General features: G+C 52.2%; 1 protein-coding gene across 1 annotated transcript; it reads left to right on the top strand.

The window, feature by feature from the left end:
* Positions 1 to 15,187: 15,187 nt before the first annotated feature.
* LOC120676768 (pathogenesis-related genes transcriptional activator PTI6-like) lies at positions 15,188 to 17,148 on the top strand. Its single transcript, XM_039958105.1, has one exon. It carries the CDS (start codon positions 15,970 to 15,972, stop codon positions 16,906 to 16,908), a length of 939 nt encoding a protein of 312 aa, XP_039814039.1. The 5' UTR covers positions 15,188 to 15,969; the 3' UTR covers positions 16,909 to 17,148.
* The last annotated feature ends 8,612 nt before the right edge of the window (positions 17,149 to 25,760 follow it).

Raw genomic sequence — 25,760 nt, 5'->3', positions numbered from 1 at the left:
ATCATATTTAGGCATTCTAATTTTCGGTTGAAAATTGCTACAGTAATTTTTTCCAGAATTTTTTGGGAACTAAACGCCCCCTTAGGAATGTCGCCGGGGGTGCTTTCTCTGCTGTCCTCTGCTCCTGCACGCTGTACCCCATGCGTTTTCACTGTGCAATGTACCAACTCCAATCATGCACGCCTGAAGTTGGAAAAGGCAGGAAAAGGAGGCGATTTCGACGCGGTCGCGCTGTTGCCTTCCGTTTCGTTCCTCCTCATCCTCTACAGCTAGCGCACTTTACTTTTAGAGTTAATTACCCAAATGTCATTAAAATTTTCGCCAATCTCTTGAATGCCTCTGAATGGTATTGAAGAAATTTTTTTGTGTCTATGACATGTGGGGTCAATGACATTAAAAGAATTGGCTAAAATTTTAATGGCATTGAAAGAATTGGCTTACTTTTACTGCCACCTAGTACAGCAACTGAATCTGCTCAGTCCTAGAATGACAGCAGTTGCCATTGTTACAGATTTCACCAAAGGTCGTGGTTCTTCGTCCATCCAGATACAGGTGGGTCTGTTCCGACTCTTGTTACTGCCCTGTGAGCTGGTGGTACCTTGCTACAGATTTCATCCGGTTGAACGCACCTGCAGGCTGCAGCCCTTGGCATCACCATACGGGAGCGCAGACTGGTGCCATCAAATCTGGATGCCGACCGGAGCAACGTGAAACCTGAGGCTGACTCCAACAAGGCAAAATGGATGCATTTCTTTCGTTTGCATCGTATACAGTAGATGCGTTCCCCATACATTTTTTACCGTCTCCAACAGCTGACGCAGAAGGAAGCCGGCAGTCTTGGCCCTCCGGTGGCGGACCGTCCGCACCGACAGTCCGACGGTCCAACTCGCCCCCTCCGCCGGAGGAGAGGGAGCTCCACCGCCGTCGCAGGAGCAGAGGGAGGCCCACCGCGCACCTCCTCGCCCACCGGTGCTGCCCCGCGCCGCTCGCCGCCCATTGGTGCTGGCCCCCGCCCGCGCCGCCCGCCGCGGAGGTGGCGCCGGAGTTGTGGAAGGGGGAGGTGACGGGAAGCTCGATTCGACGCCGGCGGAGCCCGATTGACCGGCGGAGGAGTCGATTCGACGCCGCTGCGCTCTTCTTCGCCTCCTCCCCACCCATCTCCACCCAAGAACGACAACTCGAGCTCCGGCCTCCGGCGCCGCCGGCCACCTCCGCCTCCGGCCTCGGCCTCCTCGTCGTGCCTCCTCCTCTGTCCTCCGCCGCCCAGCCATGCGCACGGGCTCCGCGCCGCCACCGGCAAGCGAGCTCCGCGCCACCGCGGCGGGCGGGTGACTGAGCTCCGCGCCACCGCGGCCTTTGCTTCGTCCGCGCGCGCCGGCTCTCCTCCTTCCAGCTCCGGCGCTCGCTGCCGCTTCCGTGCTCCGCCGCTTGCCTCCGCCTCCACCCAGCCACGCGCACGGATTTGCCTCCAAGGAGAGGGAATCCATTTTTAGCTCACCTCTCTCCTCGCGATGAAAATTGGCTCCTTGTTTGCCTCATCTGTTGGACGCGCGCTTCGCCATGCACAGTGGAAATGGTGGTGCGAATATAGCTCTGGCTCATATTGTTGGGGTCAGTCTGAGAACGAGTCATGAAAAAAGAAGGCAAGATCCACACAGTGCCGTCACGCGAAGCCCTACTACCCAGGCCCAACTTTTGGGATGGCCCGGCTTGCTGACTGCTGAGAGCGAGAGAGGAAGAGAGGGAGGGAGGGGCATGCATCTGCCTGCAGCGCCTGCAGGAGACTGTGCTGCGCTGCAGCCTTGCAACGGAGCCAGAGTGGCTGGGCAATAATACCGGCGGCACGGGCGCTGTTGCCTGTTGGTGGTTGCGGCGCCCCAGAAATGAGCCGGGCATCATGCCGCGCTCACGTGGCTACGCCCCCGCGCACGGCCCCTCCGTTCCGTCGCCCGGCAGCTTTCACTACCGCTGGCGTGGTGGTGGAGTGGAGTCCGGTGGGCCGTGGGCGTGCGCGCCGGCCGGCCGGGCGGCGGCGGAAATCGATCTCGGCTCCTCTGCTCCTCCCCCCACCTGTTGGTCAGGCGGGTTTGGTGAGCAGGGCCCCCGCCGTGCGGCATGGAGGTCTCCTGGACAGAGGACGGCAGGCGTGGGATCCGGCGGAGGGGACGCCCGGGCCGGCCGCAGCTGCAGTGCAGGGTACTCCATGGCTTTGACATTCGATCGCCGATGGAGATGGAGAGAGAAGTCAGGTCATGGGCCCCGCAACAACGCACTCTCCTCGTCGCCTCGTCGGACACGTTACCGTGAACTACCGGCACCTCGATCCAGGACACTTGATGCGAGTACGAGAGTGGAACTACGCGTACTACAACTCCGGTAAGCACGCCGAGCAGGAACTGTGATGTACCCCTCCGGTCAAGCCAAGCCAGTGTAACGCCCGCCGCCGGCGAGGTGCCCTCCTGCGGTCGGTCCTGCACACCGTGTGAACGTGTCACGGTTTCAGAAATCGAATTCGCAACTTTTCCGCGTTCCCTTCGGCCCCTCCCAGGATCTGGTACTCGGGTAGGTGGTGAACCAATCAGGCCAGTGCCGACGCCGGATTCGATCCCGGCCAGGTAGGTAGGTCGACGAGGTTGACGCGCGCCCATGCCTTTTGGTCGGTCTCCGTGAGTGTACGTTGACATTGACAACCCTCACGCAGACGCAGGCAAGTAGCAAAATTTCTTGTCGCAAAGGTTGCTTTACTTCCACTTACAGTTAACAAGGCCGCATGTCTACCACCGTAGAAGGCCGGGCGGCAACACGGGCTATCAGGCCATCCACCTTATCACCGCGTTTGCCAGTTCGCGGCCCCCCGCCATTTCTGAAAAAGAAAGCGGCGTTCCAATGCAACAATGCAACTGTCCGCCGATCCCACACGAGGAAAAGAAGCGAGCCGCTCCGCTGCGCCTGCGGCGAGGGCAAGAGGAGGACAGGAAGCGGCTATCCCGGCGTGCGCCTCGCCGCGCCGCCCGAGAGAGCGCCACGACGAGGACAGTGGCGGGGCGCTGCGGGCATGCAGCGCAGCGCAGCATGCAGCAGGCGGAACAGGACGAGCACCGCCCCCGCAGACCACGCGCCCCCTGCCCGTGCCCCGGGCCGGACGCGGCGCAAGGCCCCAACAGGAACGGCGCGCGCTACCCAACCAATCCACCAGGCAGACCACCACCACCTGGCTCTGCGCGCGTGAACGGTGAATCCGTTTGTGGTGGCGCCGTGGCGGTGTCGTGCGCGGCTCGAGCGCCGAGCGCTCGCCCCGCCCTGCTGCAGTGCCGCTCTGCCCGCCGCGGGGCCGTTTCGGCGGGGGCGGGGCGAGCCAAGCCAATCCGGGCACCGCAGCTGCCGCTACCTGCCAGGCGCGCCGGCTCCCGACGCTATCTGCTGCAGTGCTGCTGCCGCCTGCGGCCTGCCGCTGGTGTCTGTCTGGCCGCCCGTGCACGGCTGGACCAACGCCGCTGCTCGTCCGGCTCTGTCTGAGCTCTGCGTCCGGCTGCGCAGCTCCTTCCCAATGGCGTCAGCAGACTCGCTACGGGTCGCTCCCCATTCGCCCGTGGCCCGGCCCGAGGTAACGGAAAGTAGTTACAGTACACGTTCACACCAGAGCGCACACCGTACACGTCAAAGCTGCGCTAGCGCCTCTCGGCTGCACCTGCACAGCGAGCGGTCCACGCATGCCGCCGAGCTTGGCCGTAGCTAATGTACACGTATGTACCCGGTCAAGCGGTCACTCCAGCGGTCCAGCCGCACAGCACTGCAGCATCGAAGTGTCAAAATATCTTTTGCTATCTACACTCCTTCCATTCAAGAAGAACGCAGTTAATTATGATATATATTTTCAACTAAATCTATTCGGAGACATAAATACTAGAAATATTTTGTATAAATTTAATCAAAATTAAAATTATTTAAATCATCGGAAATGAGATGCATTCTTTTGGTCTCAACTTTTTTCCCCTGTTGCTCATGTTATGACTGGTTTATTTTATTTGATGTAAAATCACACAGCAGCCCCATGGTATGTGGCTCATATTGCTCATGTCGATGTTTTCCATTAGATGGACCGTGTGCCTCGGTCAGATGATCCTCCCGGCCCAACAAGTTGATGGAAAGTCACGTCTCCTTAGGATCGGAAACCGTCGTGAAGAACTTAGGTGTTGCAAGAAATCTGGATTCATTTGTCCATCAACTGCATCTAAATAACCGTCATGAGAGAAACTTGTTGCAGTTTGTTTACCACAGTTGGATTTGTTTGTGCAAGTGTGTAGAACCTTTTACTAGTTTGTAATCAGTGAACTGATTCTACCTTGTGTAGATGAAGCCAGATAATATCTATCATTTATCTAAAAAAATCTAGATACCCATAAACACAGTGACGTGCCTATTTCTAGAAAAAATTCAGAAACAGTTGGATTTCCAGTTTGATTGAGCATACCCACTGTTGACGCAGAACTAGGGCCAACACACGGAAACGCTTGAACGCGCAGCGAGCGACGGCACAATGCACCGCCGATGCTCAGACCGGTCGGGTATACCGGTCAGACCGGTTGTCGCCGAGCAGACCGGCAGCGAGACCAACGAACGTCACCCGGGAAGGACCCGTCGGGGCAGGCGCACGCAGGGTTGTTCTAGGATCGGCAGGCCACCTAGAACGCCCTCAATCGACGTAGAGACGACGGAGGAACAGCAAATAGTAGATTGGAAAAGCTAGTGCAAGAGAAAAGTAAAAAGATAAAAGTTGTATTGATTTGATCGATTGGATACCTAATCGGCCGTGACCCTTTATATTTATAGGGTGGGTGGACTTATCCCGCAAGAAATCCTATTACAAGATCTAAATCTATTAAAATCCCTAGTTGTACTCGGATTCCACTTGGACCGGTCAGACCGGTCGACCCTACCGGTCAGACCGGTCGGCTGCTGCCGGACGGACTACAGCGTCTGACCGGTCAGACCGCTAGGGCGTACCGGTTAGACCGGTCGGTATTGTCGAATGTCAATTTTGGTTGTCAATATATGCCCCCCCTGTTCTTTGGCAAAGCTTGCGTGCCAAAGAACACTCTTCAGAACCAAAATTGTCTAAGGGCGATAACGATTTATCGGCCGTATCTTGCTTCTTCCTCAAGTTGATGATGAAACAACTTGCTTGGGCTTCCATACCTGCTTCATGGTCGCCGACCTTATTGGTATAACCTCTGCTTGCTGCTCCATGGATTCTTTCTTGCGCATCCTTTGCAGCCTCCTCTTTTGGGTGTGAGACAAACCTGAAGGACACCACTTCGGCTGTAGATATTTTGAATCTTGTTTTATGTTCTTCTCACACTCCTTGCTGCAATCAATGTTCTTTTCGACCAGATTATCGCTAATCGGTCTTTGTGAAGCAAAGCTTGTATATATATAGGAGGATAATGAATATAATATGACTGCATGTGCATCCTACTATAATCCAAAGGCATATAACAAGGATACCAGTAATACCATGGAGCAATCGGTCCATTAAATGAATTACCTCGGCTCAAACTCGATTGCTCTTGGGACGATGACGGATTTGTATCCTTGACTTTGTCCGGTCGTTCCCTCTGCTTCTGGACGACTCCTTTATTCTCATATTTGGCCAAGAGTTCTTTAAAACTCGGCCTTTCTTTTTCTTTCTTGTTTCTGGAATTCTTTCCAGAAATTCCAGATCGACCGGTCAGACCGGTCTCCAGACCGGTCAGACCGGTCTGAGCAGACCTGGCGCCCTTCTTCTGTTCTTGTCCCCCGAGCGTTGAATTCTTCAATGAATCTTCAGGGACCTTCTTTGCTGGAGCTTCCTGATGAAATTTCAAAGGCTCAGATCTTTCTTCACCAATGATTATATTTTTTCCTTTTGTTGATTCGGCTTGATTTGGCCGAATTAACACTTTAGGATTACTCAATTCAAGCACATGTGTATGTGCAGGGAAAGGATTCTGATCCACCTTCATTTGTGGAACAATTATTCGGCCTTCATTAACAGCCGATTGAATCTGTCTCCGAAGCACATTACAATCATTAGTCGCATGAGAGAAAGTATTATGAAATTTGCAATAAGCTCGCCGCTTTAATTCTTCAGGCGGCGGTATGACATGCGACATCTTGATGTAACCATTCTTATTTAATTCATCAAATATCCTTTCACATTTGGATACATCAAAAGTAAATCTTTCTTCCCGATTTTTAGGAATCGGCTTAAGAGAACCACAAGCGCAAGGTTTATCATTAGAGGACCAAACAAATTCAGCGGTATAAACATCTTTACCTTCATCGTCCGAACAATTGGAATCACACCCGAGCACATAAACAGGACGATTAGGTTTTTCATTGGACTTTTGAGAATCTCTAGCTTCTTTAGCTCGGCTTTCATTAGCCAGAGCTTTTTGTAAGACTTGACTAACATCTAGAAATTCTTGTCCTTCTAGCTTCGCTTTATGAAAATCAAGTAAACCAGCAAAAGCTAGATCAGCTAAATCTCTATCAGAAATTGTCAAACTATAACATCGGTTCCTAATATCTCTAAATCTTCTAATATACTCAGAAACACCTTCATGTATCTTTTGCTTAACCGATGTGAGATGTGACAATTTCAATTCAGTTTCACCACTAAAGAAATAATCATGAAATTTTTGCTCTAAATCAGCAAAAGTGAAAACTGAATTGGGTGACAATGAAATAAACCATGTAAATGCAGCACCCGATAGAGATAAAGGAAATAACCTCAATTTGTAAATATCATTAGTGCTAGCTTCACCACATTGTATAATAAATTGACCTATATGCTCCAATGTAGTTCTACTATCATCACCAATGAATTTAACAAATTCAGGAATTTTAAACCCTTGAGGATATGCAACATAATCGTAATTTTCAGGGTATGGCCTTTGATAAGATCGGCATTTGGCTTTAGGCTCTGTACCAAAAGTTTGCCGAAATATCTTAATCACCTCCTCTTTGATACTACCTGATCCAACATCATCGGCGTTAAGCCGATTTGTGATCGGTGTACTACTAGGTTGAGCAAAGTTCGGCGGTGTGGAATGTCGCAACGAACTTGCTGCGCCATATGGCACATTGGCATGAGGTGATGCATTATAATTAATTCGGCTTTGCTGATTAGCCGAATTAGTCACAATAGCATTATTAGTTGGAATTGCCGAACCACGAATTGTCTTATCGGTATTAGATGTAGACGCATTATTACCGACAGACTTCATACCAAGATGTATTTCAATTCGGCTAAAACGGTCACATATCATGCATATTTTGACCAATAAATTCCAACTTATTATTCACATGAGAAGAAACAGCATCATCTATAGCATTAGCTATTTCAGAATTAAGAACGGGCTGTTCGCTCTCATCGAATTTTACCTCAAACTGTGAAGCATCGAAGCCGGCATCCGTCGTGACCTTCCCTTGTCGGTCGATGGAGAAGTGTGAGATGTACTACTTCATGGCTTCTTCCTCCAGCTTCTGGATCTCCTTCTCCTTCTCCTCTCCGATCTTCTTCTGGATGTCATCAAGAGCCTTCTGTTGTTCGACCGAAAGTTGTTGAACAGTCGGCTTTTGGATGTTGGCGGCATCAACATCACTAGGTTTAGGAATTTTACCGGCCATGGCAGCCGATTGATTCTTTTCCCCCAGCGGAGTCGCCAAAAAGTATGTTGACGCAGAACTAGGGCCAACACACGGAAACGCTTGAACGCGCAGTGAGCGACGGCACAATGCAGCGCCGATGCTCAGACCGGTCAGACCGGTCGGGTATACCGGTCAGACCGGTTGTCGCCGAGCAGACCGGCAGCGAGACCAACGAACGTCACCCGGGAAGGACCCGTCGGGGCAGGCGCACGCGGGGTTGTTCTAGGATCGGCAGGCCACCTAGAACGCCCTCAATCGACGTAGAGACGACGAAGGAACATCAAATAGTAGATTGGAAAAGCTAGGGCAAGAGAAAAGTAAAAAGATAAAAGTTGTATTGATTTGATCGATTGGATACCTAATCGGCTGTGACCCTTTATATTTATAGGGTGGGGTGGACTTATCCCGCAAGAAATCCTATTACAAGATCTAAATCTATTAAAATCCCTAGTTGTACTCGGATTCCACTTGGACCGGTCAGACCGGTCGACCCTACCGGTCAGACCGGTCGGCTGCTGCCGGACGGACTACAGCGTCTGACCGGTCAGACCGCTAGGGCGTACCGGTCAGACCGGTCGGTATTGTCGAATGCCAATTTTGGTTGTCAACACCCACGTTTATGTCTGGTTAGGTTTGCCCTCAAATTATGTTGCCTCTCACATGTCAAACCACAATGAAGCCATGTAGTTTTGTCAATCAAATCTCATTACTACGACTATCCCAATAGTGTAGTTTGTAGGACTCAATGTGCGTGCGCGCACGCATGTTGGGCTGGCGTGAGTTAGCGTACTTGGTCGTACTTGGTCCAGAGGTGTAATAACAAGGTTCAAACCTTCCGCACAGTAAGAAAACCTACTTTTCCATATACGCTTTATAAAAAAAACCACGGTAAAAGTACACTGTTTAATGATTTTAAGTGGTGAATTACCTTTTCCTTGCTCATTTATGCAGGGCTAAAAGTATCCAATGGAAGAAAAAAAATAACATACTTATTGATGAAACAGTGTACTTTTAATGATTTTAAGTGGTAAAAAGTACACTCTTTCTAAATAATTATTGTATCATGTCATCACAAATGCTGACGTGTCACTATATTTAATACGCATGAAACCTCTGTGAGAATTAGGTAACTGTGCCGGCTAAGTTTCATGGGGACGAAACTCCTCTCTCATCCATGAACTCTCCTCGTCATATCATCAAAATTAATACAGTAAAGCTCTTCATCAAATCTCCGTTGAGATTGGCATAATAGGAGAGGAAGTTTCCGCACAAAGGTCATTACAAGAAGCACTAAATCCATTGTACCGATCGAGCACATAACACCCAAATTAAAAAAGCTTTACCTGCCAAGTTCCGGGGCGCGCTCGAGATCTAACCGCGGTAAATTTAATTGCGCCATGGTAAGGTACAATTGGGCGCGTCCACTCGCACCGCTTCTTCAGTAACTAATCTGCGCGCGCGGTGGGGATGAGAGTTCATGCACGCATCGGCACGGAGCTAGTGAGGCAGAGCAGAACTCGCAAGGATTTTAAAATGTGCTAAAGCCGGAGGGTGTACGGACGGACAGACAGGACACCATACCATACGGTTTGTCCCTTTTTCAAGCGTCTAGTTAAAAGTAGCTCGAGCCAAACTTGATTCAATTAGGATTTAGGAGGGACCTCAAACCGTAGCAGAAATCCAACCGACGAATGCATGGGCGGTGTATGTGTACCAAGGGCAAGGAGTTCAGGTGCGAAGTGTATGGTAGCCTATAAAATATTCTACCGACGGTGGTCCTGGCCTTTTGTGGCCCAGCACAGCGCTCACTTTGTCAGCCAGTGATGCTACGTTACTCTCAGGTTCCCCTGGCAAAGGGTACCCTGGAGTACTCACTATACTAAAGAAAGGCTTTGCTCTGGAGTACTTAACATGGCTTTGCTCTGGATAACTAAAGAAAGGCCGGAAGGGTCGCCCGTGTGCCACGCGTGGTGGGAGGTGGAGCCCTGGTCGCCACTCGCCCATCATCACCTCATACACAAACACAATAGGGACAAGCGGCCTCTTCTTCCTAATCTTCCTGGTGGGATGGTGTCCAGTCCGCCGGTGCTAACCTTGACCGTCCTGTATGGATATCCTATTGCAGCAAGCTCCAAAAAGACAGTGCTAGGCACCTACAGCTATGTAGCTACTGCTAATAGGAATCCTACGACAAGTAGTAGCTGCTCCTCCGTTTTAAACTATAAATTATTCCATTTTCAAAAGTAAAATATTTCAACTTTGGTCAAGTTTATACAACAAAGTACTAACATGTACGATACTCCCTCCAGTCACAAATGATAGTCTTATTTCAAAATCTGAAAATTTTCAAAATTGATAATCTTATTTGAGCCCACCCACCCCTTGCCTCTCGGGTCCAACATCAATTAACTACGGAGGAGCAAATTGTTACCTCTGGGAAAGGACGCAATATTTCAACATATAAAAACCGGCTTAATGCAGGAGGGGCACTTAAAGGCTGTTTGTTTTCACGAAGTTTAAGCATTAAAGATCGCTTTCTTTCATTATTAGGTAAATAATGATGGAATATATAAGTAGGATTGATAAGCAACATTTTTTGCCTTGGTCATTTTGCTCATTCTAAATAACACTATATCTGCAAATGGAGAGAGTAATAAATAAGTATCATTAAATTCTTTATTAAATATGCTTTTATAATTTTACAGTATATCTATTTGGTCTATAAATTGTTATAATCTTTTCTATAATGTTGGTTAAACATAAAAATAGGTTGAACTCTTCAAAACAGTTGGAATAACTTATAATTAAACAAGTTCTTTAATTCCTTTGCGAGCATGAGCATGTCTCACTACGGAATGACGCGCCGGGATGCGAAATGTGGAGCAATATACTGTAGACATAGATCTTGCATGCAGAGAGAAAAGCAACGTTCTTACACATTACATATTGCAAGCACGCTCTTCGCTCAGATCTAAATTACGGGAGGTAATTGCTTCGGCTGTAAGCATTTGTACTTCTGTTGTCCTCTGACGATGATTATTGTGTCAGCAGCACTCGTGGCAAGCAGATGGTCGTCGATCGAGAGTGCACATGTTGTAGCTAGTAGGCGGGCACGCACGTAAAAGCGGGCGTGGAATGTACGTGGCTGAGATAAGGTACACGGCAACGCGTAACAGCAACGCATATAATTTAGCTAGCTGTTAACTAAATCGTCATCTTAAATCAAACTGATATCCAACCTATATAATATTTAGTTCGTCATCCATTTCTATTCTCTCACTAGGTTCATTGAAGCTTTGTTACAGCCGGCTGAAAGCAAACTCTAAACTTACAATCCGCTTTTCTTCTCCCATCTATCATCCAATTCAGCATAAATAATAGGACGTGGGACTTTATTTAACCCCTCAACATCACCTTAGTATACTTGCTAACAACAAAGGAAAGGGTAAGCGTACGGGGGCGGCGCAGCTTTGGCCCAGTGTACGTTTAGCTCGGGTCAGCAGGTGCAGCGCGGCATGCATGCTTTATAAACTCTTCTGGAATCTCAACTAATTAAGCACCGCGGCATGCTCGCCATGGGAGCCGGGCCGGGCGTGCACGCGAAAGCGAGCGAGCACCGCAGCCGGCAGCGCCCTAGCTCTCTCATCATCCGATTCCGATTACTCATGACGGCACACGTGTATGGCCTATACGTGCACCGCACGGGGGTCGGGGGCCATGCGCACAGGATGCGGTGGACCTGGGTGCTGGGGCTCACGTGCACGGCAAAAGATCTCCGGGGCGACGACGCCGTGGCGGTGGAGCGAGCTACCAGCGAGCCCTGCGAAACCCCAAATCTGCTGCAGATCACCGCCCCGCCGGCCGTCCGGTCCGGTCGGCCGCGTATACCCGTCTAACCACATCGTACCGAGTATATAGTTTTTTTAAAAGAAAATTCTTTTCCTTATTTGGACACTTTATTTTCGCCCCTAGCAAGAAGTCGTTTTCGTTTTCCAGCAAAGAGCAGAGTACTTTTTTTTTCTAGGGATGGGGGAGCAAACAGCAGAGTTTTGTCGTGCTAGATGCAAGGCTGCTGCTGCTGCAGCTGCAGTACGACGACACGCCTGGACGCCTGGTATTGCTGAAAGCAGCCCACGATGAGCGCCCTGGACCCGAACCGCTGCTAGTGTGTCTAGTAGCAGTGACCCATGCGTGGCCCTAGACAGTTTCAGCAGCAGTGTCACCGCTGAGTCACTCCAGATGCGTACAAGCGGGTCGGCTAGTAAATTCTAAATTGCGTTGCCTCGACAGTACCGGACTAAAGAAATCGAGCGGATTCTAGGCGCGCAAAGGCTACCGAAAGCGGCCCACGGCACCGCAGGCATGCATGTGTTCAAACTGCTCGCAGATACTCCTAGCTACTAGTATAGTATACCGGGCGTGCACGCTCGCTTGAATTCAAACGGGGGACCGTATGCCCTTTTTTTTTTGAAACTACCACCGTATGCCCTTCCGACGAATATACAAGACAAATAAAAGCAAACAAAGATCTCTCTGAGCTTTCCTATTGGAGCGTGCTCGAGACGTGGGTGCTCCGCGTACGTTTGCCTTGCCCCCAAAAGATCTCTGCTTGCCGGCCGGCCGTTGCTTGGTGCTTTTGACCTTGGCTATGAGTTTGATTTCGAACGCTTAGACACTACATGTGAATCGCCCACATTCTTTTGGATACGTGCAAAACAAACCATAAAAGGCGACCGAGACACTTCGGATACCTCATGCTGTCTCATACGAAGTACTCCCTCCATTCTTTTTTATATGACACCGTTGACTTTTTTCTTCAACTTTGACCAACATTATTTAATTAATCAGTTAGTTAAATGAAGTGAAATGAGTACCTTTATGTCTATTATCAAGAGTCTCTTGAATCTAACTTGAAGATTTGGCTATTTGCATAAATATTTGTAGAAAATACGAATAGTCAAACGAAGAAAAAAAGTCAATGGTGTCATATATTTAAGAACGGAGGGAGTACAAAAATATGGAACCCATTGACCAGAGTTAGCAGGGCATGCCATGTTTGCGTCTCGCTGTGATTATGGAAAATCGGTTAAAAAATCACCATGAGATCCAAATTAACGCCACTTATGATTGGCTGGATTATAAAATTCCAACCAAATTACTCTGTCTCGCCCTCAAGCCTACATTTTAAAAATCATAAATACGATCAACCCTCCAACCATGCATCATATATTCCAGAGATCCAAACACACAAGCTATTCATGTAATACAGATTCTTACAATCTATACCACTGAAAAAAATGTTCTTCTAATCTATGGCCAATATCCATACTCTTATAATCTGTTTAACATACAAATAGGGGTGTAGGACGTTAGCTAGAGTGACTGAACATATGGCAGGAAGCAAATTTATAAAATCTAGCCTTTCGAAAAACAAAACTATAAATCTAAGAACTAATAATGATTACGTTTAATTGTGCTGCCGCATGGATATATAGTTCTCTCAACCAGCCATATATATACAAGTACCACTACTGCCTTTCCTCATTTCGCTTCTCCACTTGCTTATGAAATGGAGCTCATTGTGCGAGCGTTAAAGAAGTCAGTGCGAGCAAGTAGTACGTGTTGTGTACCTCCTCGGCAAAGTTATGTGATGAAGTGGTGATGTGACAAACTTGTACTTCTACAATAGAGTTCAACAAAAATTCCTGAAAGTACATTAAGTTTCTCACATATAGATGCGACTGACACCGCTTCCCCGAGCGTGACAGATGTATAAATATATGAAACTTGGCGCAAGTACGTCATGTTGTGCTATTTTGTCTCCTCTTCTCGGTCATGTGGACCGGTTGAAACACAAAAGGAAACTTGATCTCGCAGAACTTGCTGTTCGAGCAGTGTATGCATTTAGTTGAGACCCCCATTTTTGTCTCTATTTTTTTGTTGAATACCGATTTCTGAAGCACTTGAAACGAATGCTGGGGGCCTAATTAAGCTCCTCGCGAAGGCCGATATCATAAGTTAGAAGATGCCTGGTGCACGTTAACCAGAAATGATTCAGTACATTAAACCCATTACCTATTTATCTCGGTCGATGGAGTGTAGCTGTACAAGTGTATTTTGGTGGAGAGCTATGCATTGAGCTCAGTCGATCGCGTTTGGACAGGTGCACTTCGCACATGAGCTCAATACGAGCTTCTACCAGCTTTGAGCTTTGGGCAGGAGGAAGACGCGGCCTCCACCTGAATGGCTGGATGTCCTGTCCTGCGTGAGAAAATACACAGCCCAGGAGCGAGCAAGAGCAGCGGCGGCCGTCTCGCCGTCGGGTCCTGGCTGATTAGCGCCAAACACGCAGAGGGTGATGGGGCGTGTTAGTTTAGTTTAACTAATTAATTAATAGATCCGGGTCAGAGGCCCCCCTCTGCTCTGACGCCGGTGCTCCGCCCGACGATTTGACCGGCCATTTCCTTCCCTCCCCGTCCGTCCGCGTCCTCGGCCACGACCGACCGCCATCACGTGCCGCCCCACCTCCCCTCTCCCGCGCCCCGATGGCCACGCCCGACGTCCCCACCACCCCCGCAGCAGGGGGCCCCTCCCGTCACGCGTCGCGCCGCGACTGGCTGGGGCCGCCTCGCGCCTGGCCCCAGCGCTCAGCGGGTGTGGAGAGGAGCGCAGGACCACGCGGCCGCGCGTGTCTCCGTACAGCGGCCCCAAAATATCGCGACGGGACGGGACGGGGAGCGCGCTCCCTCCCTGTCCGCTGCTCGGGCTCTAGCCTTTAGACGGTCGCGCGCCAGGCAGTGGCATGGCATGGCATGGCCGCATGGACCGAGCGCACGGGCGTAGACAGTCGGGGGAGCGGGGACGGCTTCACGATCCACCGCCCGCCCTCGCGCGCGCGCGCGCGAATTACCGTCCACGGGCCACGGCCGAGCGAGCCGCCATCAGCGCCGAGTCAAACCGCAGCCGATCGTGCAGTGCCCCCATGCGGCCGTTCCCGCTCGCAGCGTCCGTGGCCAGCTTCCACCCACTTGCGCTGCAGGCCTGCCTGCGCGCCAGCCGAGCCAAACATGGCTGCAGCCTGCACGGCGCAGAGCTGCAGCGCAGGCAGCGCAGGCTCGTGGAGTACTGTACTAGTACGTGCTGGTGCTCAACGGTAGCAGCGAGCGAGAGCGAATGGCCGATGAGCGAGCGGGCATGCCGAACCGGGGGGCTTGGCGGTAGCAGCAGCAGCACGTAGCAGGACGCGTCGGGGCGATTAATCTGGGCGGCGCGGGATTTGAAATGGAACCCACCCCGTAAACCCAGGCAGTGGGAGTAAATGCGGCTGGCGGAAGGGGTTAACCGGCAGGCTTTAATTACGGTTGTGGCCAGAGCCCCGGTTTCTACCCAAACAAAAAACCACCGCGCGGAATCGGGGCGTGGGTTCCAACCGAGGGTGTCGGGTCGGGGGATCCTATAAGAGCGGCGGGTGGACCGCGGTAACCAACCCCCTCACCTTCTCCACTCCCCCCAAAACCTCCCCAAACCCCCAGAAACTCCCATCCCGTCAAGCGCCCCACTCCACCTCACGTCGCCGCCACCGCCACCGCCGCCGCTTCGCTTCCTCTCTGCCCTCAAGGTCTCCTCTGCCTCCTCACGCCCACGCCGCTGCTGCCACCTCCCTTCCTCCCCGACCTTGTTCTCCGCGCTCTCTATTTCGTTTCCGTATCCCCATTCCACTCGCCAGTTTCTTCTGTTCCTTCCAGCTCAAGTACTACTACCAGTAGCATTCCGAGAGGCAAGGGAAGAAGCTCCTCTCCCTGTCTCCTCCCGACGAGGAGTCACTAGTCAGTCACCGCTCGTTCTTTTTCACGGAGCTCGAAAACCGTTAGCGATAGTACCCTGGCGTGGGCCGCGGCTGCTGCCTCTGCGCCGGTACGAATTCGAGGACGGGGCGCGGCTTTCAGCTACTCGTAGCTGCCTGCCTGCTGCGGCTCCTGCTCCATTTCTGCTCCTCTTTTTAAAGAGCACGTCTTTACTGCGGCCACTCTCCTCCTCCCCCTTCTCCTTCCTCCCCCCGCGCCCGCCCACCTACCGTCCCCCTGCCGATCCGCGGCGCAGGAGGGAATCCGCCCGGCCGGCCGCTCCGATCGCTCTGTGGCTTCCTTTCCTGCTGGGGTCAGGGCAGCAGGGGCTGCGCTCGGGTTGGGTTTCTGGTTTCACCCTTGTTGCCGTCCATCTAAAGCCACAGGGGTTTAACGACCGGCCGCGGCGAGCTTCCCGTGCTGCCTGCGTGCCATGTCGCGGTCGCGCACGGTGCGGATCTTCTGGGACGACCCCGACCTGACGGACTCCTCCGGCGAGGAGGAAGGGTGCGGCGCCCGGAGGGTTGGCAGGATGGTCCGGGAGCTACCGCCCATGGCGGTGGCTCCCGCTGCCCCCGCGCCGGAGCAGTGCGCCCCCGGGGACGGCGACCGCGGGAGGAGGCTCGGCGGCGGTCCTGGCGCGTGCAGCGGCGGCGCGCGGAGGCGGCTGGCCAAGGGCGGCCCGGGCGCGACGACCACCAAGTTCCGCGGCGTCCGGAGGCGGCCGTGGGGCAAGTTCGCGGCGGAGATCCGCGACCCGTGGCGCGGCGTGCGCGTGTGGCTCGGCACCTTCGACACCGCCGAGGAGGCCGCGCGCGTCTACGACACCGCCGCCATCCAGCTCCGCGGGCCCAACGCCACCACCAACTTCGGCGCCGCCCAGTCCGGCTCCGGGGCCGGCCAGGACCAGGACGCGGACCCGGACCCGGCGACCCCCGGGTACGAGTCCGGCGCCGAGTCCTCGCCCGCGGCGTCGTCCCCGACGTCCGTGCTCCGCAAGGTCCCGTCCCTGTCCTCCCTCGCGGAGGACTACTCCAAGGACGACTCCGACGCCGCGCCGTGCGAGCCGGCCGCCGGCGAGCGCGGCGGCCTGGCCGTCCTGGGGGAGGAGGCGCTCGGCGAGTTCGTGCCCTTCGAGGACGCGCCGGTCTACGCCACCAGCGGCTTCTGGGACATCCGGCCCGACGCGGGGTTCCTCTACGCGGAGCCGTCGTCGCCGGAGGCGTCGTGGAACGCCTCCGCCTCCGCCTACCCGGCCTCGTACGGCGAGGCGCCCGGCTGGGCCGCGCCGTCGCCGACGGCGCTGGAGAACGACTACTTCGAGGACCTGCGCGACCTCTTTCCGCTCCACCCGCTTCCCGCGATTTTCTGAAACGGACGACGGACGGGGGCTCCGCTCGTTCTTCGTCTACCGTGTGGTCTCCTAGTACTTTGTACGCCTTTTGCCGTGCCGTGTTTTTGTCGTGTCGATGAGGGAGAAAGTGTAGCATGCCGCCGCCGATGAGTACGTAGTAGTAGTAGTAGAGAGTTTTGAGGTGCGGGTACGAGTCTGTCTAGTACTCGCTAGTGTATGGAGAGATGAATGTGGTAAAGTGTTTTTGCTGTGCCGTCAGATTTGTAGTGTGCCGCTGCTGTACTTGTACTGGTACTGCTCGCCCGGATAGTGCCGGTGCGTACGCCGCCCTCGTTTTGGCAACGAGCATGCGCTGCCACTGGCCATGGGGGCGGCGTGGCGTGGTCCAGCCGCGCCGCGCTCGGAATGGGGGAGGCCATGATGTGGTTGCGCGCAAATTCTGGCGCCTCGGGTGGCCGCCGGCGGGGGTCCCGCCGCGGCGCGCCGCGCTATGAGTGGCGCGATCGCCCGCCCGATCCGACGGGCCCGACCACCGCGGAGAACCACCACCGACCGACCGCGCGCGCTGGCGGGGGCGCTCGCGCGACGGAGCCGGGTGTGCGTACTCCCCGTTTCCCGTCCTCGTGTCCGGCCGTCCAACGGACCAACATGTCCGTTCGAGTCCTCCGCGGGACGGACGCAGCGTCGGTCGGTTCGTGCCGTAGCAGCCACCGTACGCACGCACACGTCGCGCGCCCGTGAATCCTGTGACTCCGGCAGGAGCAGGCGCGCGGGGGCGATTGAATGCGCGCGGGCGCGAGGCGCAGCGGCAGCGGTGGTCCTGGCTCCTGGCTGCTTGTGCTTGCAGCTTGGGCTGCTCCCGGGTCTTTCCTGATGAGCGAGCGATGAGGGAGGGCGGTCGTCCTCGCAGGCAGGCCCACGACCACGTCGCGCCCCGGAACGGGAACACGTACGCGGCGACGAGCAGTGACCACACGGGGAAGACAACATAGGAGATAGGAGAGAAGAAAGGAAAGGAAAGGCGGCAGGGGTGCGATCCGGAACGTACGTGGCGCGGGAGGAGGAGGACAGGCCGTGGCGGCGCGGGCGTGGCGCCGGGTGCCCGTCGACATGTGCGAAAAAATCGAGCCGCGGCCCAGACAGTAACATGTTGCATCGCCTTGCCCCGTTGCGCGTGCCGGTGCCGTGCCACGGCTCCGTCCGTCCGTCGTGCTGCGCCTGGACCTGCACGCGTCGACGGGGCTCGCTCCCCTGCGTTGGCGGACGACGGGTGCGGTGGGTACCCGTCTACTAGCTCTGGTCCTCGAGTCTAGGGCGCGGGCGCGCGACGCACGCCGCGATACTGTGCGGGGGGGGGGGGGGGGGGGGGGGGGGGGGGGGCATGGGAGCAGTGGCCGCGGTCGGGGAACCAGATCTCCAGCGCTGGCCGCTGCTTCCTGCCTTCCCTCCGAATCTGCCTTCGGATTTACGCTACCACCAGTCGTCCACAGTGCGTGCGTGCAACAAATCCCACGTGCTCCTCAGCAGCTCCTGCATCGCATTAGTCGTCTGATCGTGACAGACTCCTTTTTTGCCCCCGGAGAGAGGAGATCGGTCCCAGCAAAGCGCTTCGAACAAGTCACGTGCCTTTTCACTTTCCTGTATTATTCTTCGCTCTGAAAGTTACACGTATATATCTTTGCATTTTTCACTTCGATCTGCAACCAATCCCTACCATAATAATGGATAATGCATGGTGATTGGTGAACTAGACAAAAGAATGCAGGAGTGGAGGATAGCCCAGTACGTAGCTGGCAGATCGATAGATTCCATAGCCCAAACATAGCGTGTGTTAGCTGATGGGCCGCTGTTCACGCACTGGGCCTGTAGATTCGGCCTTATTTGTAGCTACTCCCTGCAAATAATTACCTGCACAGTCGCACTGCTGTAGGTCCCTGGACCCTGGGGCAGGCAGCTTCGTTTCTTGCCTAGGCAGCGTCGCCAGCAGCAGGCGCCCGAAATGGAGGAATCTAGATCTAGATATAGCCTTCGTACGTACGGAGTACGTGATTTCTATTGTTGTGTGATTATTATTGGGACGACAATTATGCTACAGCCTTTTGTCCAAAAGTTTACCTTTTACACTTCGTTATAGAAGAACATGAAGTTTTTTTAATATTGCTGACAGTTAAATCATTACTCACATCTGTACTGAACGTAAAAGCTTCTTGACTATAGTATCTGACAAGTAGCAGTATGTTGTTCTTCACTGGCTCACTGATGATCGATGTACTTTAGCAAACCTAATAATGTAGTTCCATTAAATTTAGTTTCCTCAATAACATTGCTAGGAATCTGCAATAATTTTCTTTATGGTTGAGTACATGCTCATAGAATCATATCATAGGTTCCATGGCTAATGTGATATCTGATAAGCCAAAATGATTAATACGATCTGATGCACCGCATACTTCACTTTTAGATGGAATAGGTTATGACAGCCTTATTTTGAACTTAATATGAAATTCTCTTCAGTATATATGCATTCTTTATAATATATGTAAATACATGTTCAAACTTGTAGCGCATGAAACTATAGCAATGCATGTGTCCTAAACCTGATTTGTCAACCTAAACGTTTAAATCAGAAAAGAAAGAAGGTTGAAAACGGAAGAAAATCTATTATCTTATTATTTGGCCAACAAACGGAGCCTCCACGTTCGCTCACACGGCCTAGAAATTCTCACGTTAATCGGAGAAAAAAGAAAAAATAATTATCCACCACTGCCATTATAAAAAATAAACCTAAAATACCCATATAGCAGTTCCTATATTACCCACCTCTACCATCAATTAATAAAAGAACAAGAGAAAAAAAGAGCGTCTTCTTCCCGAGCGATGCCGAGCTCCAGATGCCGGCGGCGCGCAAAACCCTACAACGATGATGAACTCCGCAACCTGCAGAATATGACCAGCAGGACCTGTCTAGCGCTACGATGTGCACAACGACCTCGACCAGCCGAACAGCGGCAACCCGCGACCCAACGCTAGGCGAGTCAGGGAGCACCCGTACCCTAGATCGGCGCGGCCGCATGGTGTCAGACCCGGGGCAGCAGGACTGCTTACAGACATAGAATATTCTAGAGTAAGGGATAGTTCATGGATGTACCTTACCTCTTTTGTAACTACCCGAATATGCGTAGAACTAGCTGCAGTACAAGGAAACTACCCGATCATGTTGTAGAAGGACTCCAACTGTACTCAGCTAGAACTTTCCATGTAATCCTGTCCTCCCGGATATATAAGGGCGGGCAGGGACCCTCTCGAAACATATCTACACCTAAGGCAATACAAACCACCACACAGGACGTAGGGTATTACGCAACTCGCGGCCCGAACCTGTCTAAATCTTTGTGTTCCTTGCACCATCGAGTTCCAGAGCCGTCGATCCCTACCTACAAACCCTACTGCTAAGAGTATCCCTGAGCAGACTTGGCGGTAAACACCCACAGCTGGCGCGCTAGGTAGGGGACTCGGCGAGTTCGATGGCCACTTTCGCTTTCAGCACCATGACGCCTCCCAGAGGCGCCACCTTCATCTTCGATTCGTGGGTCTGCGTCGCCAATGGTTCAGGCGGCTTCGATAGCCACTTAACCAACTCTCCCACGCCGAAGAGCTCCGCGTCAGAAGACTCCAACAAGCTCGCCAGATCTCATGATCGTGACGTTATGTTGCTTCCCGACCTTGCCAAGGAGATCGAGTCGAAACTCGAAAACAACTCGAGTTCTACTCGGACTCAGATTGATCTCAAACCGAAATCCACTCGGATTGGGACTCTTATTGCGCAACCCATCTTTGGTTTGCGCAATTCATCGTCTGTTTACAAACAGATAATTAGATCCTCCTATGAAAATAGCCTGGATCGCCTACTTCACGTCGAAAACCAATCAGCCACCGCTAGCCGGGAGGCACCCGTTTTTGTCGTTTACCCAGATCCAGTCGAGTCACCTCAAGACCGCCTAGATTTCATCACCAATGCGCTGGCTAAGATGCAACTCAAGTCTTGCAGAGGTCATACCCTCGCAGAACTACTCGACAACCTACGAGAAGTCACCAGCATTGATGATCTCCCGTTTCAACACGGCACTCCCCTCGAAACCGAGAGGGAAACTGGCTCCGGTGGAACTGTCCTAGCTGATTACGAATCAGACCTGGAAAGCTTCTCTCACGAATGTTTGGTTCCGGTAATCATCCAGCCCGGAGGTGCTCCAAGCCATCATGATCCAAACGAAGCCTTGGATCAGATCTCAGCAGACAACCTGACCCAAGACGCTCCAGCTGATGAAGACGAAGCTACTCGTACAACCCGCAGGGAAAGGAATCAACGCAAAGAAGTGCGCAGGACTCGTGCGGCCGAACGTGCTCATCTCCCGCCACGCAACCTCAACAACGAATTCAACAATGCTGCGGATCCCATCTTCAGAACACCGATCGCCACAATGACAGAAGCGACCCTGCAACTCTTGACGATGCCCTAGAATCCCGAGTTGGAACGAGTCATAAATCTCACCAAAAACGCTGTTGAACAACTCGAGAAACAGAACCCCCTGTCCTCACTTCACGGTACGCGATCAAGGGCTACCGCATCAGCAATACCTCAAGCAAGCCGTACCCCCGGAGGCCACCAGCGTCAACAGCAGCAGGAACAGCAGAACCGAAGAAACCAAGAGGATCAAGAAGCTGCGAGTAGTCATCGCCCCAGAGGTGGCCAACCACAAGCAAATCAAGCTCCTGGCCCTCAGCCAAACCGCAACAACAACAACCGTGGGAACAACAGGGAAGAAGTAGCCGATTCCATTGTGGACGCACGGGACATCATCAATGCAAGACGCACAGCATAGCTTGCAGACAACTCCGATCGTTTCCCCGCCCTCAGTAGTGTCTTCGACAACGTCGAGTACCCAAAGGATTTCAAGCCGACAAACATCCAAAAGTACGACGGTAAGCAAGACCCTGCTCAATGGTTACGTTTATATTCGACCGCTGTTAGTGTTGCAGGGGGAGACACCAACACCAAGGTCCTCTACTTCCCGATGGCCCTAGAGCCCGCACCCCTCACGTGGCTCGAAAGCTTGGCGCGCGAGTCCATTCACTCATGGGATGACCTCAAGAAGGCCTTCATCGACAACTTCCAAGGGTCGCTACACCGTGTAGCTACTCGACACGCCCTGTCCATGTGCAAGCAAGAACAAGGCGAGTCGATCAGATCCTACATCAAGCGTTTCTTCGACACAAGAGCCACCATCCCCAATGTCGCCGACGACGACATCATCGACTACTTCCAGAGCGGCATCACCGTCCAATCACTATACTGCAACTTTGGGCATAATCGGCCCAAAACAGTGGTAGATTTAAGTGACTTGATGCAATGCTGGGCAGATGAAGAGGAGCAAGAACGCAGTCGCTTTCCCCGCCGCAACAATGACAACAACTGGAAGCGCCACAACGACCGTGGAGGGCCCAACAACCAGCGGGATCCTACGCGTAAGCGTAAGCCTGACGACACTGTCGGCACCATGGATCGCACACCGCGTGGTAACATGGGCGACAAACCACAGGACCAGTTCGACAAGATACTTCACAACAAAAGATGTCCAATCCACCCCAAGAGCAACCACTCGACGTGGGAGTGCACGATCCTGCGCAAAATCCTTCCAGTCGGCACCTGCAACTACTCCAAAGAAAGAACAAGACAAAGATGATGAAGACGACAAGAAAGACCGTGATGGTTTCCAACAACAGCAAAACATCGTCAACGTCATATTTGGAGGAGATTCTAGCTTCTCCAAGCGAGCTCAGAAGCTCCTACTCAGAGAGATCCTTTCAGTCGAACCAGCAATTCAGAGGCCACTTAAATATAGCGAGGTCCCCATTACCTTCTCCAGGGAGGATCAGTGGACCAGCTTCTCTGAACCTAGAAAGTTCCCGCTAGTGCTCGATCCAGTCGTTCAGGGCTCCAAGCTTACTCGAGTACTCAACGACGGCGGAAGTGGGCTCAACCTAATCTTTGCAAGCACATTGGTAAAGATGGGCCTCAACTATATGAGTCTGTTTACTCCAAACAAGGCTCCGTTCTACGGCATCGTGCCCGGAAATTCCTCTACTCCAATTGGCTTGGTTACCCTCCCAGTCACATTTGGTACAGAACAGAAATTCCGGACAGAGTACATCAAATTCGAAGTAGCCGACTTCGAGTCCTTTTATCATGCCATCTTGGGAAGACCTGCACTAGCCAAGTTCATGGCAGTGCCACACTATGTCTACCTACTCCTCAAGATGCCAGGCAATACAGGAGTCCTTTCACTACGGGGAGACCTCCTCAAATCCTTCGAGTGCGACAAGGAAGCAATAGATCATGCTTCTACTGCCCGGGTTCCTAGCTCTGTCAGCAAAATACTTGCCGCTGCTAAAGAACTCTCACTCAAGGAGTCGATGCCTTCCAAGAAACCAAGCCAATCATCAGTTAAACCAACCAATGGTGTGGGCACTAAGCCTATACAGCTACAAGAGGGAGACGACTCCAAGACAGTCATCATCGGAGCAGGACTGGGTGACAAATAGGAACTCGAGCTCGTCAACTTCCTTAGGGCCAACCGAGATGTATTCGCGTGGAAACTAGCGGATATGCCAGGGGTGCCCAAGGAGTTGATCGAGCACGCATTGAAGGTCGACCCCAAAGCAACACCAAAAAAACAACGGTTACGGCGGTTCTCACCGGACAAGCGAGAAGCCATCAAGAAAGAGCTGGCAAAACTACTCGCAGCTGGGTTCATCAAGGAAGTCTACCACCCTGATTGGCTGGCCAACCCTGTGCTCGTCCAGAAGAAGAACAACAACGAGTGGAGGATGTGCGCCGACTACACTGATCTAAACAAGCATTGCCCGAAGGATCCTTTCGGGCTACCACGTATTGATCAAGTAATCAACTCGACAGCAGGATGTGTCCTGTTATCCTTCCTCGACTGCTACTCAGGGTATCATCAGATCGCCCTAAATGAAGAAGACCAAATCAAGACGACCTTCATCACCCTTTATGGGGCATACGCCTACAAGACCATGTCCTTCGGGTTGAAGAACGCTGGCGCTACTTACCAGCGCGCGATACAGCTGTGCTTCTCCGACCAGCTACATCGCAATGTTGAAGCTTATGTTGACGACGTTGTCGTCAAAACGAAGACCCAGGATCAATTCATAACTGACCTGGAAGAGACCTTCAACAGCCTCCGAAAATTCCGCTGGAAGCTCAACCCAACCAAGTGCGTCTTTGGTGTACCCTCTGGAAAACTACTCGGATTCATCGTCAGCAACCGAGGAATCGAAGCTAACCCAGAGAAGATCAATGCCATCATGGCCATGGACGCCCCAGCTACCATCAAGGACGTCCAGATGCTTACAGGCTGCATGGCAGCTTTGAATCGATTCTTGTCTAGGCTTGGCGAACGGGGATCACCCTTCTTCAAACTCCTAAAGCGACAAGATAAATTCGAGTGGACTACAGAAGCCGCGGAAGCACTCGAGAACCTCAAGCAACATCTCCAGTCACCGCCGATTCTAACAGCTCCACTACTCGGTGAGGAATTACTCCTCTACATTGCTGCAACTACCCATGTAGTCAGTACGGTGATAGTAGTCGAACGCCCGGAGGAAGGCCACGCTTACGGTGTTCAGAGACCAGTCTACTTCATCAGTGAAGTACTCTCTGAATCAAAGGTTAGATACCCATCAATTCAGAAACTTTTGTATAGAATTCTGATCACCTCCAAGAAGCTCCATCATTACTTCGACGAATACAAGATCTCAGTCATAACTGACTTTCCATTGGGGGATATACTCCACAATCGGGATGCCACTGGACGAATCTCAAAGTGGGCAGTTGAACTGGGAGCTTTGGAAATCAACTTCAAGCCAAGAACAGCAATCAAGTCACAGACACTAGTCGACTTCTTGGCTGAATGGCGGGAACATCAAATTCCAGCACCCCAGAATATTCCAGAGCATTGGGTGATGTACTTCGACGGCTCACTCAAGATCGATGGAGGTGGCGCAGGAGTTTTGTTCATCTCCCCCAAGGGAGAACAATTGAAGTATGTGTTCCAAATCTTGTTCAAGGTCTCCAACAACGAAGCCGAATACGAGGCATTGCTACACGGCCTCCGACTAGCAGTATCTCTCGACATCAAGCGACTACTCGTCTACGACGATTCTCTACTCGTCGTTCAATAAGTCAATAAAGAATGGGACGTCAACAAAGATACAATGGACGCATATGTTGTAGAAATCAGAGAGCTCGAAAACAAGTTCTCAGGATTGGAAATCCACCACGTCGATCGTAACAACAACATGGGAGCTGATGTCCTCTCCAAACTTGGGTCCACTCGAGTAGCTGTTCCACCAGGAGTTTTTGTCCATGAACTTCACCACCCATTAGTCAAGGAACAAAGCCAACAAGCCACTGAATCTTAGGCCCTGGCCACAGTCAGAGAAGTGCTGATGATTGATGAAGATTGGCGAACTCAGTTTATTGATTTCATCAAGGAATTCAAGCTTCCACCACATGTTGATCCTAAAAGCGCTGAAGCTGCCCGCATCACCAAGCGCAGTAAGGGTTTCGTCCTCGTTGGCGACAACCTATACAAGCGCTCTACTTCGGGCATCCTCATGAAGTGTGTTACCCTTGAAGAAGGCAAATACATCCTCTGAGAAATACATGAAGGAGTTTGCGGCAATCATGCTGCATCAAGTACACTAGTCGGCAAGGCGTATAGGTCAGGATTCTTCTGGCCAACAGCTGTCTCAGACGCAGAAGACCTGGTCCGATGGTACCCTAGTTG

This window comes from Panicum virgatum, chromosome 5N (assembly GCF_016808335.1).
Source record: "Panicum virgatum strain AP13 chromosome 5N, P.virgatum_v5, whole genome shotgun sequence".
Taxonomy (NCBI): domain Eukaryota; kingdom Viridiplantae; phylum Streptophyta; class Magnoliopsida; order Poales; family Poaceae; genus Panicum; species Panicum virgatum.
The sequence above is the reverse complement of the archived record's forward strand: the minus strand, read 5'-3'. Positions and strand labels throughout refer to the sequence as shown.

Bases quoted from the DNA above. Each gene is read 5' to 3' on its own strand.
- LOC120676768 (XM_039958105.1), top strand. From the start codon at position 15,970: ATGTCGCGGTCGCGCACGGTGCGGATCTTCTGGGACGACCCCGACCTG.